Source organism: Phoxinus phoxinus (assembly GCF_949152265.1).
Source record: "Phoxinus phoxinus genome assembly, chromosome: 25".
Lineage (NCBI taxonomy): Eukaryota > Metazoa > Chordata > Actinopteri > Cypriniformes > Leuciscidae > Phoxinus > Phoxinus phoxinus.
In genome coordinates this window covers 18903932-18924630 of record NC_136900.1, presented here as the reverse complement: position 1 = coordinate 18924630, position 20699 = coordinate 18903932, and the positions used below count along the sequence as shown (strand labels likewise).

The 20699-nt window shown below is 36.8% G+C and overlaps 1 protein-coding gene across 4 annotated transcripts in view; it reads right to left on the bottom strand.

Moving 5' to 3' along the window:
• Positions 1-20433, bottom strand: part of ptprz1a (protein tyrosine phosphatase receptor type Z1a) — a 59006-nt gene extending 38573 nt beyond the window's left edge. For all 4 annotated transcript variants that reach the window (XM_079603790.1, XM_079603791.1, XM_079603792.1 and 1 more), the window contains exons 1-2: positions 20179-20433; positions 126-197 (exon numbers count right to left, since the gene is read on the bottom strand). In XM_079603790.1, coding sequence (XP_079459916.1) covers positions 126-197; positions 20179-20242 — 136 coding nt within the window. In that variant the 5' untranslated portion in view covers positions 20243-20433. The remainder of the gene's footprint in view (positions 1-125; positions 198-20178) is intronic.
• Positions 20434-20699: the final 266 nt, after the last annotated feature.

Sequence of the window (20699 nt, the reverse complement as noted above, 5' to 3'; positions counted from 1 at the left end):
CGGTGCTTCACTTCAAAATGTCTGTGCATCTTTACAAATTCTGACTGGCCCTTTATACAAACTGAAGTCTAATCCTTGATATAATCACTATGAAACACAATATCAATCCTGAATGCAACACTTACCCGCGTACGACCACTCTATGTTTTCTGAGAGTTTCTTCTGTGATCTGAATCCATATGCTTCTGATACATCCACTGAAAAAGAAAAGAAAAAAGAAATGGTAATATGATTTTCTTTTTCATGTAAAATTTTCAGTAAACTATTTGAATGAAAGGTTAAAAAAGAATAGAATTTAATCAGAGTCAAGTCAAAATACACATTGTTTCATGATATTAATGTTTATAATATCTTAAAATCCTCATTCGCGTTGAGCTGGGCGATAATATACTTTACATTTTGCGATGATATAAAAATAATCAAGCAGAATTTATAAGTATTTGGTATGTCCTCCTTTTGCTTTCATGACAAATAGTTAAATATATACTTATTTATTAGTCCTTACATAAATTATTATTAAAAAATTAATTACTATTATAAACAAATGTAATTATTTGATCTGTGACTTAGTGCTGAATCTTAAATGTTCCTTATTTGTTTTACGCCATTACATTTCTTTATATTATTATTAATATCGTTTTTCATTCAAATCTTAAAACTGGAATCGCACTGTATTGAATGCAGTGAAATGTTCTTGTTTATTTAAAGCCAAGGTAAAACTGATATATACAAGTCTTATAGGTTTAAATGTCTCTTTAGCTATATCAAACCTTATAAATCTTCAGATTTAAAAATGTGGCATGGTTATTCAAAATGTCTGGCAAATATTGATAAAAAAAAACTGCTTAAATTAGCTATTGAAGTGCTTCAAAAACAGAGATCAATCTTTAAATTCCTTTTGCCTGAGCTAAATCGTGTCATGGCCTGCTGTGACCTGCTGTCACACTCGCTCTTCCACAGACAGTCAAATGCAGTGTTGTGAATGACTTCTTGGTATTTTGTCTATTAAAGGTTTGAGATACTGAAGTTAGGTTGTAATCCGCAACATAAATCGTGTTAGGCAAGTGACAGTGCCAAATTCAAATGGCATACTTGTTTTAAGAATGCAGTTATGAGTCCGATTATAAGCACAATATGGAAATCATCGAGGATGTGGGTTCAATGGAAAGGCAACCTCTATTATTCTCTTTGTTCGGTCTTTTGCCTGGTGGTTTCATTCACTTGACTTAAAAAAGGTCTCTTTTATTGTCAGAAGGTCGTCACCCAGGATTTTAAGGTAAAAGATCATCTCCAAAGTTCTTCCTCATAATCACTTCGCTCTTACAAAACACGGGTATCCTGCTGATCAGCAAGCTTTGGTCTTTTTTTCTTTTCTTGCCTTTTAAACTCTAAACGTAAAGTCATCCAATCACATGCCATAAGGGACACAATACATCAAATCAATCCTTGTCAAAATACTAAAGGATTAATTTATTCACACAATTAACCCCCCCCCCCCCCCCCCCCAAAAAAAAAAACCAATTATTCGCCATTAAATGTAGTTTTATAGCGGTTAGAAATTACCTCAGTTTGTTTCTTAAAAGGTATCAATGTTGTTTAACTTAATTCATTCCAAATCCATATGATTTCTTTTTTTACAAAAAAAAAAAATAAGTTATTACATCTTCTTTTGTGTTTCATGGAAGTCAAATGGGTTTGGAACAACATGAATTTTACATTTTGGATGAACTATTCCTTTAATCCTCCAAAACCAACTTCTAGTCAAACAAAAGAGAGAAGAAGATGCAGTGGTATATAAACTTTTAAGGGTACACGACAATGATGTACAAGGGAAAAGGTTATTCCTTTGCTTTTTTTGCGTACAGAGAATGTTGTTAAAACGATCACACAGATCCGCGAAAGTGACTAAACATGCTGTATTTTCATGCCAGGCCAGTAGGTGGCGATGTCACTTTGTAAAGAAACACTACGCGCCTATAGACTGAACACATAACACATGCATGACGTCACCGGTTTCACATATTCACGTTTTTGATCAATAACCTGAATTCAATTTTTAAAAGTTTACGTTTTCAGGCCCCCAAAACACTGTTGTCGTGTAAATGAATGACCAAAGTGCATAAAAAGTTTCCAATTTTTAGTTAAAAAATAGTGTTGTGTAAACGACCCCTAAAAGCCTTCTGTCGATGCTCTAGTTAGCATATAATAGCCAGCATGTCTATTGCATGTGGGTCGGACCTCTGATCCATAACTGTCCATAACTCAGTCTGTGACATTTCAGTCTCACCACTGCAACTCAAACAAAAATAGAACAAATCAGATAGGCTGCAGGAAAGCAGTCAATTATAACAGAGATAGAGCCTTTCGAGAGAGTTTTTGATGTGGTTTTCTGAGTGGTTTGAGCTAAACAAGCAACATTTACGATACCATTATAGGATCATTCTCAAAATATGGTGCCAAACATGTCCTGCAAGTTTTCAGTCCATAAACACAATATAAAAGACATCATTCTAGATATGAAATAAGATTAAACGTGTAGGCTCTATATTATATCATATGTGACCCTGGAACACAAAACCAGTCACATTGGTCAATTTTTTTGATATTGAAATTTATACAACTATTTGAAAATCTGGAAACTGAGGGTGCAAAAACAATTGAAACATTGAGAAAATCACCTTTAAAGTTGTCCATTTATGTTCATGATGGTGCAGCATTCACTCACAAAAATAAATGTTTTATATATTTACGGTAGGAAATTTACTAAATATCTTCATGGAACATGATCTTTACTTGTATATCCTAATGATTTTTGGCATAAAATAATTTGCCATACAATGTACTGCCACAAATATACACCGGCCAGTGGTGTGTATTTTGACATAGTTCCTATATTGTGCCATGGGGATTGAGCAAGATGGCCACCGAGAGAACTGACTTGCCTTTAAGACAGTGACATTTTTATTTCAATGCTCACTGTTTAGTTCTCTATTAAGCTGTCAACAAGTTAGACTAAATTGAACCACACAATCCCTCCATTACTTTTAAGCCAACGTCCTTTTTTTGGTTCCAGCAGCCTACTGCCAAACCCGACCATAATGCTTTTAAAAGATGAAAGAAGCCTCCCTAAAGAGGGCCCTGTCCCTTGGGAAAAAGAGCACAATAAAAGCAACAATGGCTTTGACATGAAACACCTTTACACCTTTAGCAAGGATACCCTACACTGAACAAGTTTGCAGAGGGAAACTGTCCGCCTATTCACTAGCTACAGAAGAACAGTCTTGGCTCATCTTTCTGTTAGCTTTTGTCTGTCTGTCTACACATTGGTTTTGGTTCTTTCAAGGCGGTCTGTGCACCTGTTAGGCCACACAAACGCATACACACTTTTACAGTGTATCAGAGCGTCATGTCTAGTCACACATGCTAATTATAGCTCGCGCAGGGTTTAGCTTTTCTGAGCTAATTTAACACGCTCTGTGAATATCGACAACAATGAAGTGTTTGTTTTTTAAACTTAGTTTAGTCTTAGAACAATTTTGCCAAAATACAAGTTGCTAGAGTTACTGTTAAAATAAGTAGGCCTACTCTTTAGCATACCTTTAAAAATAAACTTAAGTGTACTTAATGTACTTAAGTGTGTTAAAGGGATAGTTCACCCAAAAATTTAAATTCTGTCATCATTTACTTGCCTGTATGAGTTTCTTTCTTCTGTTGAACACAAAATAATATATTTTGAAGAATGTTAGTAACCAGACAGTTAAAGGTAGACATTGACTTGTATTTTTTTAAACTATGGAAGTCAATGGCTACCTTAAACTGTCTGGTTACTAACATTCTTCAAAATATTTTCTTTTGTGTTCAACATGAAGTTGAGTAAATGAAAAATGAAAAGAAATTGCAATATGTAAGTTATAAAGTAAGTTATTACAATATAACAGCTACAACACTTTAACAATAGTGTGTATTTGGCCCAGTAACTGCCAGGAGCCATTCTGAAACCTGAGCCACATTGGAAAGCACACAGGTGAGAATAACAAAGGAAAATAAATTATGAAAAAGGACTGAAGTCAGCAGAGGCGGCCATTCACTCGCTCCCTCCTCGTTGAACTTCATTCGTCTACTTTCTCATGGTCTGCCCCATTTACCGTATCAATACAAACACAACAATGAGATCAGTGGCTCAGCCGTGAGAGCCACAGAGAGACTGCAGGTTCACACACTGTAAGGCCTTACTGCCTGTGTGATTGCTTTTGTCTGAAAAGACCCATATTCCCTTTCACCCAACCAACAGCTCTCATGTGAGCCAAGAGCTTTACACATCGGCTTGATTTCCTGGTACATGGTGTAACAGAGAGTGAATGAGATGTAACAAAGACCTGCTGCGTTCTAGATAAGACGAGTAAGGTTTGGTTACTCTCTACTACTCTTCAACGTAGTAATCTTTCGCAGATGTAACGGACAGAGCTGTGCGGGTAAACCCCGGTTCGAATCCTGTAAGACCTTAAGACCGGTTACATTTGGTGCCATGACCCGGATGAGAGTGAGGTTTAGAGGGATGAATGTAATGGACGTAGATCAGTAAGAGCTGCTCATGGCCAATCTATCTGATGGACTGTCAATGATTTTATCGTTCATCAGCTGGAAAAAAATCTCTCACATCCCTGATCTCAAGCGGCGAGCTTGAGGCTGCGGTGTTTAGCGTCCCACTCTGGAGACCCCGGTTCGAAAACCCACTCGGAGCGGGTCGAGTAGGACCAGTTACACAGACATTTCACTAATGAAGAACGATTATAAGCTTATAAGCTTTCATGAAGTTGTAAACATTCAACATGGAGGTTCTAATAAACCACTGCATATAAACTTTGAAATGCCTTTAATATTTACAAATATGAAAATAAAGATCGATTCACACCCAGAACGATAACCATTACAATAAATATAATAGCGTCCACAGCATGGACAATAAACCAGGATGGATTCTGATTGGCTGTCAATGATTTTATCGTTTATCAGCTGGAAAAAAATCATTCTGAAAGTGATTCCAATTATATCGTTCGTTCCTCTGTGTCGTTTTCTTTAGTAGTTGCGGTGTGGACTTATATTCGCATAGAGTATCCTAAAGCCCAAGAATGTGGACACAAACGCTTCAAGCTAAACAAGCTTGTTTACTCACACTGTGATAAATGTGATAAAACGCGGAATGTGATAAAACGCTGTTCTAAATGCACATTGAATTTTCATTGTTGCCACAAGGGGCGCTATAGCGAGCAGTCATATAAACTGACTTAATTTTGTCAGTTTTCTCATTTCAGTCAAATACTGTCATGGCAGAGCAATAGTTTATTAAGTACAATAGTTCATTTATTTATAGCTATTCCAACATATTTAGAAAAAAACAAAAAATAATTTGAAGGTAACTTTCTGCTGCCCTTAAAGGGATAGTACACACAAAAATCTAAATTCTGTCAGCTGTATGCCTTTTTTTCTGTGAAACATTAAAAACAATATTGTTTTTAAAATGTCTGTGTTTTTTCGTCCATACAATGAAAGTCAAAATGTATGTTCCGCCCCAACGTTCTTCCAAATATCTTCTTTTGTGTCTAGCAGAAGAAAGATCATACAGGTTTACCAACATGTGAATGAAGGGTGAATACATGGGAAAAAAGGGCAAAGTAACTAGGCTCAATAATCTTAGCTTATTCAGACAAATACGGAAGAGTAAGAATCTGATAAAAGGATATGAAAGGACTGACATGAAGACTTTTAAGAGGAACAGCAACCAAGACAAGACAGAGAGGTATCAAGAGGGTAATGTAAAGAAGGTGACCCTTTGTTCCTCACCTCTCTAATGCATTAGAAACGAGAAAACACAACCAACATGGAAGACATGTGCCAGAGGAGGACACTTCAAACCTCAGCTGTCATTAGTAAAATTAAAGGTGTACAGCCACACAGTATTCCCAAGAGAGTCATCTCAAAAGATGAGACAGGAGAGAGCAGCACACAGGATCAAACCCGTCAACATGAGGTAAGAACAAGGATTCAAAGGCCAAGAGGTGGGCTGAACTCTGTTTTTGAAGTAGGATGACAGAATCGACATAGAAAATAAAAATAAAATTCTGTACAAAAAAAACAACAACAATCCAAATGCACATAAACACACAGAACATGCAACACGCACAGAAATAGCAATAAGTGTGTGTGAGTGCGTGTGTGTGTATTATGTAAGCTAATTTAAAAATTGTTGACTATTAATTATTGAAAACAAAGAAAAATGCCACCCTACATTCCATCAGTTTCATATTAAATATCTAATAAAATCAAAACTGATGTTTCAAGGCTCTTAGTCAAGGGCAATTAGCTTTAAGTTCATCGATACCGAGCGTATCACTACAGTTGATCAAATGATCTTTTCAGCAACACAACAAGTAGCCTAAGAGTTGGCTAAATTTGGAAAAGCATACCAAAAATCATCAAATTAAACATTCCCCTTTCTTTCCTGTTTTCAGTTAGCCTTGTTTAGCATAGGACTAACGTAAGCCGTTAACACTATGCTAAGCTGTTAGCCTGCTAAACAGGGTATCATGATAGGCCTACTACATTTTTGATCAGGCATTGATAGAATTATGCTAAACGCTAATAGCTATTTTAACAGAAAACACTTATTTAGGATTGGCATGCAACTATTTAGACTGCTAATTATGAATGATAATGCAAAAAATAATCTATATATAGAAGATTATTGAGTCCTGCACAAATTACACATTTTTGTAGGCCAAAATGCGGAAACGAGTTAGCATTTTAGCAGTTCCGGTTCCATTGTTTCATGCGTTTTTGGTTAAATTGCTTAAATAAGGGCTGGGGTATCACATTTTATTCTATGACATAAAATAAATCAGTATTACCCCACTCATGATTTTTTTAAGCTGTTATTTGACTTCAAAAAGGCAGTTAAAAAGTGGCTAAATAGGACTACAGAGGCTGTCGGGGACATTAAACGACATCACACCGAAAAGATCCGCTTAACTCAAAATATCAGTGAAAATGCTTTTTAGATAAAAACTGAAAGTGATGGTGGCATTGAATTCTTGGGACTGAAGTGAAGTTAATTTAAAGCCTACCTTTAGCTTTTTCATTCTGGTGACTGAATTTAGGGTTCAAAATTCATAAACGTTGTGTTAATCTTTGATTATTATCTTGATGGACAAAGCATGTAATGATCATAAACGTTTATTGATAACAGCTTATGTGCTTTTAATTGACTGTAATCTCGCTCCAGTGCATTCCAGCATCAACCCTACGGTGTTACCCGATAAGACGGATGGAGACTGGGTTCATCAAGGACAGGACATTGTTTGTAAGTGTCCACTAGCATTACAGCCACTCTGTTTAGTACTAATAAACATATATTTAGGCTAAATTTAAGATTTGATTGTATTTGGTATTTGAATTGCATATGATCCATTTGGATTACACAGTTTAACTTAAACTAATTAACTGAATATGATGCATATTTGTCAGTCAGACATAAATAAAACAGGTAAGATTTCTGTAATAGTACTAGTTTTAAATACACAATAGCGGTTTATTTATTTATCTATCATCAATAAATCCAATTTCTTTCAATCTCATACTGAATATTGTTTGTTCCACAGCTAGCCATTTTTCAACCATGTTCATACTTTTTAACTGAATAAATGTAATTGTTTTCACATGAACAGATTTATGCAGATTTTAGCGATTTGCAATTTATTTAGTGTGTTAATGTTAAAACTGTGTAATCCAAATGGATTTAAATTTGATATAAATCTTGAAGGAGTTCACCCAAAATAAAATTTCTCCCATGATTTACTCAACCTCAAGCCATCCTAGGTGTATATGACTTTCGTCTTTCAGCCAAATACAATCTGAGTTATAATAAATAATATCCTTAATAATAGCATTGATTAGTGCCGAATTTTTTAAGCTCCATAAAGCGGATCCATCCATCATAAAAGTAATCAGCTCCAGTGGGTTAATAAAGGCCTTCTGAAGCGAAGCGATGGATTTTTGTAAGAAAAATATCCATATTTAAAACTTTATATAGTATAATACTGGCTTCCGGCAACGGCCGTACACATTAGTCGTATGGATTATACTTTTTATGATGGATGAATGAGCTTTTTGGAGCACTATATAATGCCATTACAAAGCTGGGAAAAGCATATATTAAAATCATTTAATATAACTCTGATTGTGATCGGCTGAAAGAAGAAAGTTATATACACCTAGGATGTCTTGAGGGTGAGTAAATTATGGGATGAAATACATTTTTGGGTGAACTTTTCCTTTAAATTTGAGCACTAAATTTAGGATCTTGCCATCAGCTTTAACTCTTAGTGTATTCATGAGACATGTCGTGAGCTCATATTTATGAATTAATCATTCTTTGAATGAATCAGAGTACCAGTCTGAATGATTTGTTCATGAATCTGACTGATCTGGTTCAACTTATTCAATGATTTGTTCCCTGTCTTTCAAGTTCGCTGTCTTTCAAGTTCAGCTCAATTTTTTAAATGTATCCGTTTTATACCGGTTTGAAACAATATGAGGGTAAGTGAATAATGACAAATGATCTCTTTAAGAGAACTGTAACAACCCCAGTCCACATTTAGAAAAGGTTATCTTGGCCAAAGAGCTGTATTAGCCAATCAGCATGCGGGAAACGTTTTGTTACTACTCTGGGAAAACAAACGGACCTTTGGCCAACTCACACCCAAAACCAAGAACACAGTTTCAGACCAGTTTCTTTCACTATGAGTCACTGAACATGAGAGTTTATTTATATTCGTCTTCTTTTGAGTGAGCTTAAGCTCTTCGTGTGACTATAAAAACGTCCTGAGCCAAAATGACGAAGTAAAGTGTGCCATTCACATCACAGCACTGCCTCCAAAGCAGAACAGCAGTAAACATTTACAGTTGGGTTGGCTGTGTTTTAAATATGGGGTCCATCAGAGCCTTATGTTTATAGGGAAAGAGTGCTTTGCTGGAGTCCAAAGGGGACGCAATCTCACAGTCATAAAAGACGTATAGACAAAAGAAAGAAAACAATCGAGTGTGAGAGAGTGCAGAGCAAAACTGAAATGAAAATGAAAACAAATGAGAATGGCTGCAGTGCTTTATAAGTCATGTTTGCCAATTCAACCACATTAAGATCTCTCTAACAAATAATTTTTTGAATGCTAATAAGCAACATGCCAAAAAGCAACTAGTTAATAGTGAGAATTGGACCGTAAACTATATGGTATATCCAATTAGTGACATATTAAATGTCTTGAATGTTATTGGAAGGTAATTGACTCAAGTTGTGTTTCAAAGATTCTGTCAAGAAAATGTCAGTATACATCGAAGCAAGAACAACATCCTGAGAGATGATCAACACAGATGAACATCTTGTATACAGAGTCTCTCGATGAAGAAAGAGCGCTCTACATCTGAGACGAATCATTTGCACCAGATTTCCACATGCTCAGAGGATTCATTCAGAACATAAGGAGTCTCTGATTTGGCACAAGAAAAAATCAACTTAATCTAGAGCCCACCAGCATTCAGTAAGAGCCAAAAATAGAAACATATTTAAGACTTCTACAAGATTATAAAAGTTTTAGCCTTTTGTCACACCTCTAAATGTCGAAAATTTCCATAAACATTTCTGATTAACCACGAATCAACGATAATGTTGAATACCACAAAAATGTATTTCCACTTGTCCTTTAAATATATATAGCCTATATATGTATTGTATGTGCTACAATGAATACTTGCAATGGAAGTGAATGGGGACAATCTATAAATGTTAAAATACACACCGTTTCAATAGTACAGCCACATGATACGAAGAATGTTTTATCATGATTTTATTGTGAAAATGTCTTGATAATCTTTTCTGTGGGAAACTTTATCGACTTTTTCTTTGTTGCCATTACCCAAAGCCCTTATAAAATGAAATATATATATATATATTTACCTCCAAAAATACACAAGTTTTAACAGATGAATGAATATGAAATAAGCTATTTTTTTATTTCACAATTCTGACTTTTTTCCTGGCAATTATGAGTTTATATATAGCCATTCTGACTTTGTATCTAAACTCGCAACTGCGAGAAAAGTTAAAAAAAGTCAGAAAATGGCTTATTTTTTGCTTATTCACAATTACCTTTTTTATTTTATTATTCTAAGCTTCCATACGTCTGAACCTGAACAGACCAATCAAATGTATTTTTTACATATTTATTTTTTCGGACTATTAATATTAAGCCACTACTGCCATCGGCGAACCCTATCAGAACAGACCTGCAACCCATTTTTGGGGTCATGAATATAAAACATTTCATATAAACCAAAGAGCTTTAAATACTCCTTGAAGTCTGCATAAGAGTATCTAATTTGGCAAGTGATAAAGCAGTTTAATATGATGAATCTTAGCTAATTGGCTGGAGCAAAGGGAGTTCTGAGAAGTGTGAGAGACTCTCTGATGGGTCTTCTCTCATTCAAACCAGAGATTACCCTCTCAACCAAGTGGAAATTCAAAAGCATTACTACAGGTTGAATGAAAAAGGAGGGAGATATTTGCAATTGTTCTTTCACCTGCATCAGGCCACAGGGGTTTTCCCCGGGACATGGTGCAGGCAGGGGGAACTGGATGAACGAGAATCAGCCCTAATTAAGAAATCTCCTATTATTTCTTTGATGGCCTGGAGGACCCATGCGAATAGCTATTTTGAGTGGTATCCTAATTGAAAAGGGCATGGATTCTCAGATGGGGGAAGACTCTGAGTGTATCCAGAGGACTGTCAACCGTTTGAAGTGCTGAAGTGTCCTTGAGTGACACTCAAACGTTTCAAAACATTTTGTAAAATCCATCTCAACCCTAATAATCATCGCTTGGCTATTGGGATGTGTATGCATTTTGTCAAACTGTAAGATTTGGTAAGTGTTTGGACCTTTTTAAAACATATCCCAATGCCGAATTAATTTAGATAATTGACATAATTTATTCTTTGTAAATAGTATATTTTTATCAATATGGGCATGAAACTTTATTGTGCATAATCTTTTTTTTTTTACAGCAATAGATTTTTTTTCCCGAAATAATAAAGTACAGGAAATCGTTTTTCACATACATATATATAAATACATAATTTTTATTTTTATGGTTACTTTATGCTGTTTTGAACAGGTTTGGAGCAACATAAAGGCGAGTAAATTATAATAATTGGCATTTTTGGGTGAATTATTCCTTTATTCCAGAATATCGTCATAAGAGGAAAGTAACTCATCGCTGTCAAATACGCTTGTAAATCTTATAAGAGCCTTGATTGTGAGATAAGCTCTTGCCCTGGTCTTTGTCCCATTTGAGTCCCATCTGGGGAAGATCAGCAAACCACCCACAGCTCATCCACCAGCTGTCTCCTTCTTACAGATGTGGATCCGTGTCATCCTTCTGTGTTTGTGTGATCAGAACAGTCTGCTTATATGATCAAAACTAGCCTGCTAGTATCGAAGTCAAGATGTCCATTCAGTCACCAACAGTGAATAGACTTTCTTATGATCAGTCCAGTTTTAAGATCTGTCCCTTTCGTCTGGGCAGATTGCCTCATGGGAAACACTCTGACAGGTGACCAACGTTCAAGTCCTGGCTAGTGATCCTTTCCAATCGTGTACCCCTCACTCTCTTACTTTGTTTCAATATAGACAAAAAAGCCAAAAAAAATCTATAAAAAAGCACCAATCCTTTAATTACAGGAGGTAAATTTAACATGATGAATATGTAAAATGAGACTGTAGCCAGAATATCGAGTGTTACAATTTATATAATTCACATATGATATACAGTCTCATTTAATTTATTTTAAATTTATTCAACAACAGTGAATGTTTCGTCAAAATTAATCTTTTGAAAAAATATCCAATTAAGGCAAGCAGACAGACAGACGGATGGACATTCCCTGACATACACTATTCAACAAAGATTATGGATGGATGGATGGATGGATGGATGGATGGATGGATGGATGGATGGATGGATGGATGGATGGATGGATGGATGGATGGATGGATGGATGGATGGATGGATTGATGGATGGATGGATGGATGGATGGATGGATGGATGGATGGATGGATTGATGGATGGATGGATGGATTGATGGATGGATGGATGGATGGATGGATGGATGGATGGATGGATGGATGGATGGATGGATGGATGGATGGATTGATGGATGGATGGATGGATGGATGGATGGATGGATGGATGGATGGATTGATGGATGGATGGATGGATTGATGGATGGATGGATGGATGGATGGATGGATGGATGGATGGATGGATGGATGGATGGATGGATGGATGGATGGATGGATGGATGGATTGATGGATGGATGGATGGATGGATGGATGGATGGATGGATGGATGGATGGATGGATGGATGGATTGATGGATGGATGGATGGATTGATGGATGGATGGATGGATGGATGGATGGATGGATGGATGGATGGATGAATGGATGGATGGATGGATGGATGGATGGATGGATGGATGAACAGATGGATGGATGAACGGATGGATGGAGGGAGGAAGGATGGATAGACAGACAGACAGACAGACAAATAGATAGATAGATAGAGATAGATAGATAGATAGATAGATAGATAGATAGATAGATAGATAGATAGATAGATAGATAGATAGATAGATAGATAGATAGATAGATAGATGGACAGATGGGCAGATGTGATTAGATAGATAGATAGATAGATAGATAGATAGATAGATAGATAGATAGATAGATAGATAGATAGATAGATAGATAGATAGATAGATGGACAGATGGGCAGATGTGATTAGATAGATAGATAGATAGATAGATAGATAGATAGATAGATAGATAGATAGATAGATAGATAGATAGATAGATAGATAGATAGATGGACAGATGGACAGATGGGCAGACGTGATTAGATAGATAGATAGATAGATAGATAGATAGATAGATAGATAGATAGATAGATAGATAGACAGATAGACATAGATAGATAGATAGATAGATAGATAGATAGATAGATAGATAGATAGATAGATAGATAGATAGATAGATAGATAGATAGATAGATAGATAGATAGATAGATAGATAGATAGATAGATAGATAGATAGATAGATAGATAGATACTCCAGAGTGCTTCCATCCTTGTTAGAAGATACAGTGTAACTCAAGCCTCTCGGGCCAGTATACGATACAACCTTTTGTAGTCCTATATACAGTCTATCAATTATTCAACTTCAACCAGCTCACATTCTATACAAACAGAATTGAAACTACTTTAAGAACAAAAGGGATTTAAGTAGCAAACACAAGCTGCTTTGATTGTCCTCTCTTTGGGATCTCGCAATGACCTCAGACTTTATACTCACACAGTGTCAGAGACCAACAGACTATATCATAGTGTCCAAACTTTACTTAGATTTGTATTCAGCATCCTCTCCCAGGTCCATTGAATAAGAGCAGAGAATCTAGACCACACACCTCTAGCCTGGAAAAGAACAGGAAGGGATCTCAAAGCATCTTAAGCTAGCACTCAACAGACCTACTCTTGTTTTCTCCAATGGCAGACGGGAGTAGCTCTTTCAGGAGCATGACAGCAAACCCTGGTCTGCTGTCATTAATTAAGTGGCAAGTCAGGGATACTGACCCAACCGGCAGAGAGCCATAGGGGCCCCGGCAGAGCCTGTCAATCTACACCCACCGAGATGAAGATGCTGAGATTCCCGAGGGACAGAGAGAAAGAGACAGACTTTCAATAGACAGAGAGATCAAGGAAAATCTGAAGAGATGAGATAGCATACGAAAGACCGGAAGTTAAATTTGAGTTCCACATTTTATGAAGACTAGCATTGTGATATTGGGTGTTCGGGGTGGTTGACAAGGCAGTGATGTACTGTTGCTATGGTGTTCAAAAGAAGTCTAAGGCTTTGCTAGGTGGTTGCTGAGTAGTTGTTAGCCATTGCTAGGGTATTCTGAATAGTTGTTAGCTTGATGCTATATGTAGTTGCTAAGTTTAGGTGTATTTTAAGGTATTCTGGAGGGTTTCTGATTTGACCATTAAACTCTGATGCATTTACAAATCTAATTAGGGCTGCTATGATATAAAAATTTGGACTCATGAGCATACAGTATAAATCCACCACTATACTTTTGCATTTTTTTTTTTAGAAAGTTTGCATTCGCTTGTTCTCTCACAAAAATGTTTCTATTCCCCTGAGAAGAGCTGTGTTTGCAAGCAAAAAATTTGGGTCCCACTTTATATTAAGTGGCTTTAAGTACTATGTAATTTAAATTAACACATTGATACAATGGACTTGTTGTGTACATACATACATGTTTTTGCATTGTACTTATATTTTGAAAATACCTGCATGTAATTACAACTGTAATTAATTTATGTAATTACATTTGTAATTACACAGTTGACCCTTCCATTATACCTTAACCCACCCTTAAACTTAACCATACTACCACACCTGTCCCTAACCTTACCCGTATCACACCGCAATAGCAGCAAAAGTGTTTTACAATACAACATGAACACAATAAGTACATTGTACTTATTTTTCGATGTAAGTACATAGTCCTTAAAGCAAAGTGGGACCAAAATTTGTGATGGAAATATGAAGTAGGAAGAAAACTGTATTTAAAAAAAAAAGTTTTGCGAACAAATGTAAATCTTCTCTGGAAATGCAATACTATTGAAACCATTCAAATGTAATCTTTCCTCTCGTCTCCATCTGCATGTCCCGGGGCTCCATATAAATCCAATATCAGACGATACAGATTAATAAAAAAAAAATTAAAATTTAAAATCTAATATAGCACTCAAATGGGAATTTCTAAAATAATGTAAAAAAGTTTTTTTTTGCTCTTCAGACTACCAAAATCGAAAAAGGATCCGAGTCGGATATGCCCAAAAAGACCACAAAAAAAAAACATTTGATCTCTAGAACACAAAATATTTTTTTTATCTTTCTTTTTTTTGTCTATAGACCTTATGTAGCCCCGCCCCTTTTCAGCATGACACTCGTGTTCTGTCTTAAGTTTTTTTATTTCCACCACATGAAGGTAAGATCTTACGGATTTATGAATGAACCGCTCATTTTAAAAGCTTCTGATATTTGTAATGACATCCGCATCAAACATTACAATGCTAATGATAATTTTCATTAACTCTACAATAAATCCACTTAGATAGCTATTAACTTTTCGACAGCAATACCGTAGAAATATACAGAGCTACCGCAAACACAGAAGTTCCAAGACAAAATTCTAAAGATAAAATTCTAAAGATAGCACGTAAGATCTATTCAATGAAAAACGTCCACTATACAGACAAAAGGAGTTCCCTTGAAATATCATCTTTTGTTTTCCACTGAAGAAAGAAAGACATACAGGTTTGGTGAGTCAGACATGAAGGGGAGTAAATGAATTTATTTTTGGGTTAACTATCCCTTTAATACACCCAGCAGCGCTCCACATAGGTGTTCGCAATAAAAGAGCACAAACAGGAAAGCTTCTGACACTCTCAGTTCAAGTTCAGCACTCTCTCCCACACAGACGCACAAAAGTACCCCAACTCGCTCATCCATCCTTTGTGACATGGGAGCACCACCATTGGGACAAATCAGGGGCCCTCCTGAATGTCACACTCACATGCCAGAACAATAAGACCCCCCTCCCAGTCCAGACACCCTACGTTGTTGCATGTCCCACGAGCACCGGCCGCCTCTTGCCAGCCAGGCACAAAACAAATCGAGCAGCTGACAGCATAATTCACTAAGAGAGACTGGCCCAAGGCCATGGGCAGGATGGTGCAGAGATTTGGCTCACCATCAGAGCCCCCCTTCACCACCATCACATCCACCGCCCTGGTCCATTCAGCCTCAACCCCTCCACTGTCTCTGGAAGGAGAGAAAAGACATGACTCGGAGTCTCAGTGCGTCCCCTCCGCATGCCTGAGTGAATGTGCTTGAGCCTAATACCGAATAATCTGTTCATCAAATGCCCCCGTCGATGTCATCGGGGGGAAATCTGCTCCCGTTTTCACAAGCAGATTCGGACAGGGGGTCTGGATGCCAAGCTGACCCAAGTGCCCACACCAAAGAGCAAAAAGGAGAGAAGAAAACACAGACAAAAAACTGCTAGACACTTTTACAAACGGACACAAAGACTACATCGGTAAAGCCGTTATTCAGAACAACAACGTGATTGTGTGTGTTATATCGATTTTATACAGTTAATGTTGAGTCATTTACATTTTAGACAAAATATGGGTAGTCTGTTTTTGCTCCAATAATTAACAGTTTCATATAAAGCCTAAAATGAATCAGTGTTTTGAATGAATCTGTACATTTTTAAAAGAGTGCAATTTTGTTCCTGAATAAATCCGTTTTCTTCAACAAATTGGTTGACTGAATGATTCAATAACTCATTCATGAAAACAGTGGCTGAATTATATTACAAATTCTGCCAATAATTAGTTTCGTTTGCTGAATGAATCTGTGTTTTAAATAAAACTGTAAATTATTGAATGACTCACTCATAACGACACTCATCTGTTGTGCTTCTAAATAAATCAGTGTTCTTGAACAAGTGTTTTGACTGAATGATTCAATGACTCAATACAAAAACAGTAGCTGAATTCAGAATAATATACTAGGCCTATATTTATTTCACAAAGGTAATATAGTATGGTGATACTTGTATACTATTCTGAAGTGAGCAAGTCACGTTTCATTTCCTAAATCAGTGTTTTTATTGGTTGAATTGGTTGAGTAAATGATTATGTGACTCAAACATGTAGACAGTCGAAACAAGAGAGAACATTCATCCGACGCTTTGCATTGCACTTGGTGATGTAAGGCTAATCTGAATGCCACACAAAGTTTGGAGGTCTGTAGCTATTGACTCTGCAGAAAGTTGGCGACTTCTGCGCATGCGCTGACCCCGCTCTGTGATTTTACATGGCCTACCACTTTAAGGCTGAGTTGTGGTTGTTTCCAATTGCTTCCACTGTTAATACCACTAACAGTTGACCTTGGAATATTTAGTAGTGAGGAAATTTCACGTTGGACTCATTGCACTGGTGGCAACCTATCACGGTACCACAGTTTAATTCACTGAGCTCTTGAGAGCGACCCATTCTTTCACAACTGTTTGTATAAGCAGTCTACATGTCTAGGGCTACGTTTACATGTGGAAAGCCATTTTCATAAACGGACATTTCACCCCTCTCCGTCTTCAAAAATAACATTGTGCACACCTTTCAGTTTTCAGAAAAGTGTTCGTTTACACAAACCCGTGTATACGCCGTCTAGAGCATGCCAAACCTGTAGGTGGCAGTGTAACGAGAAGCTCAAGCCCACGTTAGCCAATCAGAATCCTGAAAATACACTGTAAAAAAAATTGCTGCGATTATTTATCACAACTTAAAATCCAACATTGTTTCAACTTTAAAAAGTATGTGTTCATGCTTGACTTAAAATATTAAGTTTAGTTAACTTTAGTTTAGTTTAGTTTAGTTAAGTTGGATATTTAAGTTATCTCAACAAATTTTAAGTTGTTATAACTAATCGCAGCCACATTTTTTACACTGTAAAAAAATATTGTTGGTTTAACTTAAAAAAGTAAGTTACCTGGTTGCCTTAAAAATTTGAGTTCGTTGTAATTAAAAATTTGAGTTAATGCAATGAAGGAGATTGGTTTAATAAACCGAAACTCAAAATAGTGTGTTATCTGAACTACATTAATTATAAAAGTTGATTTGACAAAGGAAAATAAGTTGTAATAACAAATAATGAAAATATTTTTTACAGTGTCACATAGGCTACTGTGATGTCGGCTGCCTAAAACTCTGTTTTTCTCAGTTCACATGCAAACGTGCAAACAAAGTTTTCCAAAATCTCCACTGTGGCCGGAGTTTTTAGAAAGAATAGTTTTCAGAGGTGAATTCTCCGTTTGTGTGTGTGTAAACGAAGGGCACAAACGAAGGGAAATGTCTCCGTTTTTCAAAATACCCATGTACGTGTAAACGGGGGGCTAGGTGCTTGATTGAGCTGTGTCCATGGAAGTGATTGGAACACCTGAATTGAATGATTTGGAGGGGTGTCCCAATACTTATGGCAATATTGTGTAGTTACTTTTTAGCAAACTTGCATTCACCATGACTCTAACTGTAACGCACACTTTTCACTATCCAATTATCCTGATGTATAAAATTAGGTCCTTTTTCACTCTAGGAGAGGAGCATGTATTTTAGCACTGAAAAATGACACACTTCACCTTTTAAACCCAAAATGGTTGTTCTGCTAGGACACTAATTGGAGCATGTAGTGACACACACTGCCACACGTCCCTCACAGGTGGACACACATGAGGCATGTGGCAGGGGAGGGGCCGCGTGAACCCCGGACTGACAGCTTTACACTCCGCAACTACCATCTGTCACAAACCCAAGACCCAACAAACAACACAGGGACTTCCTCAGTGGAAAAACAGAGCAGTGCCAAAAAAGTGTAGAAGGCAAAAAAAAAGAAAAGTTGTTAGCTATAGTACAGCACTTGAGAAGACAGATGGTGAGAGAGAGAGATTCATTCACTAGCTCGCGTCCTAAAGATTCAGCCCTTCCTTTGTGCCACACATTTCACCACAGCATCATTTATAGAGCACCAAACCGAAAAGAAGAAAAGTAGTAAGGGACGAGGAAGCAGCTGAGCCCCCGCTTTTTTTCAGCAGGTACCGGTTGGCTATCCCGGTTCACTAGCTGACTTACAAAAGGGCTTTTTTCAAGTCCTGAGTTAAATGGCTTTGGCCAGCTTTTAGGGGCTTTGTCTCAGACTGCATCCAAAAGATTAATCCAGGCATATCGGTCGCCTCCTTGGCACTTCCGAACAGAAAGCGGACAAAATAATGAGCCAAGAATTGAAGTCTAAGTTTTAAAGCATTTGGCTCTTTCTACTGAACTACATGGCGGCTATTTGAACAATACTGGCATGTAAACTTTGAGTTACATTTCTTCTCATAGGGTACACAAAAAACAGCCATAGCCATTAGCCATTTTAATGGTATGGTATTAATATCTTCTTAATGGTGAACTTAATTTTTTGAAGCTCTTATTGGTCTTATTATAGTGTCAGTGGTTTTGGACTACACTGACACCTATTGGCCTGGATGAATGAAGTTTAATAACTGCTGACTATTAACACTGAAGGTGTTTCTCTTTCTTGTATTTATTGTTTCATCTGTTTTCTCCATGTCATTCCTTATATTTGACATTCTTGAATCCGATCTCAACAAAATTTTGCTTGTTCCTGGTGGTTGCTGAATTGATAAGTTATTATTATTAGTAGTAGCATGGCCAATTGCATAACACCGCTGGCCATGTGATCTCAACATGCATGACTATATATATATAATATATGTATATATTCTGGAATATAAGCCCCTTCCTTTTATTTATCATTATTTTGTTGCCATCTCACTTCTTTGCAATATTTTCTGTCAATTCGATTTGATTTTTGAGTTTAAACTTGATTTTGTTTATTAGTAATTATATTTAAAGAGATTGAAAGTAACTATGCATGAACTTAACACTGCAGAATGTGACTTTGCCATAACAACAACAACAAAAAAATCTCTCTATATATATATATTTGTATATATAAAGCAGCAAATAAACTAAAGTTATCACTGGATCAGGTTATGAATTTAAGGGTTGCATATGATTATACAGCAGAATATGCTCAGACTATCTAGGCTAGACAACGTACTTTATGCTCCCTTGTTCAATATTGACTGACTAGGCAGTACAGTAGACACTTAAATAACGTAAATCATCATGATATGGCTCAATGTGAATCAACAAAGTGTACATTTTGGACATAAATCACGTTTAGCTAGAAATAAATCCTGTTTAAAGTTTGAACCTCAAGTTCAATAGAAATTTGCTTGGTGTGCAAACTATAACACCCAACACTTTACGCACCTGAATAGCATTCTAGATACTATAACCATTTATAAGTCAAGTAATAAGGAATTATTAAAAGCAGATGAAGTAAACCACATATTCTGATGCCTTACATACCTGTGTTACTGAAGAGAGCGATCTGCGCAAGAAAGAGTGCGCATCTCGTCGCGAGCGCTTCCATTATTCTCTGAATGTGGAGAAATATGGCTGGAAAGAGTAAACAAGGCGAAGACGAGCGCGTCGACAGAGGAACTCCTCTCCCGAAGAGCCGGAGGGTATCACATTGGTTGGATAACGGTAGGAGATGCTCCCTTCAGCGGTCAGATCCACTCCGCTCTCCGCTGCTTGGATGTGCGCGCGTCCGGATGAAACGCATCGCCTGGCGCACCGTGAGTTCGGCTGGATGTGCGCGCGCCGCCCACAGACCACCACACAAAAAAAGTTTGGTAACACACTTATAGAGACTCTCTATATAACATTTTATACAGGTATTCACTATAAATAAGACTGATATCAGTAATGTCTTATCATAAATAGTTCTAACCACAGACTATAATTGTAACCGTACATTTGGATGTTTTTAAATTAAAAAAATGGTAGCACTGCACATCACATGAGAAATGACTAGCCTACTGCAT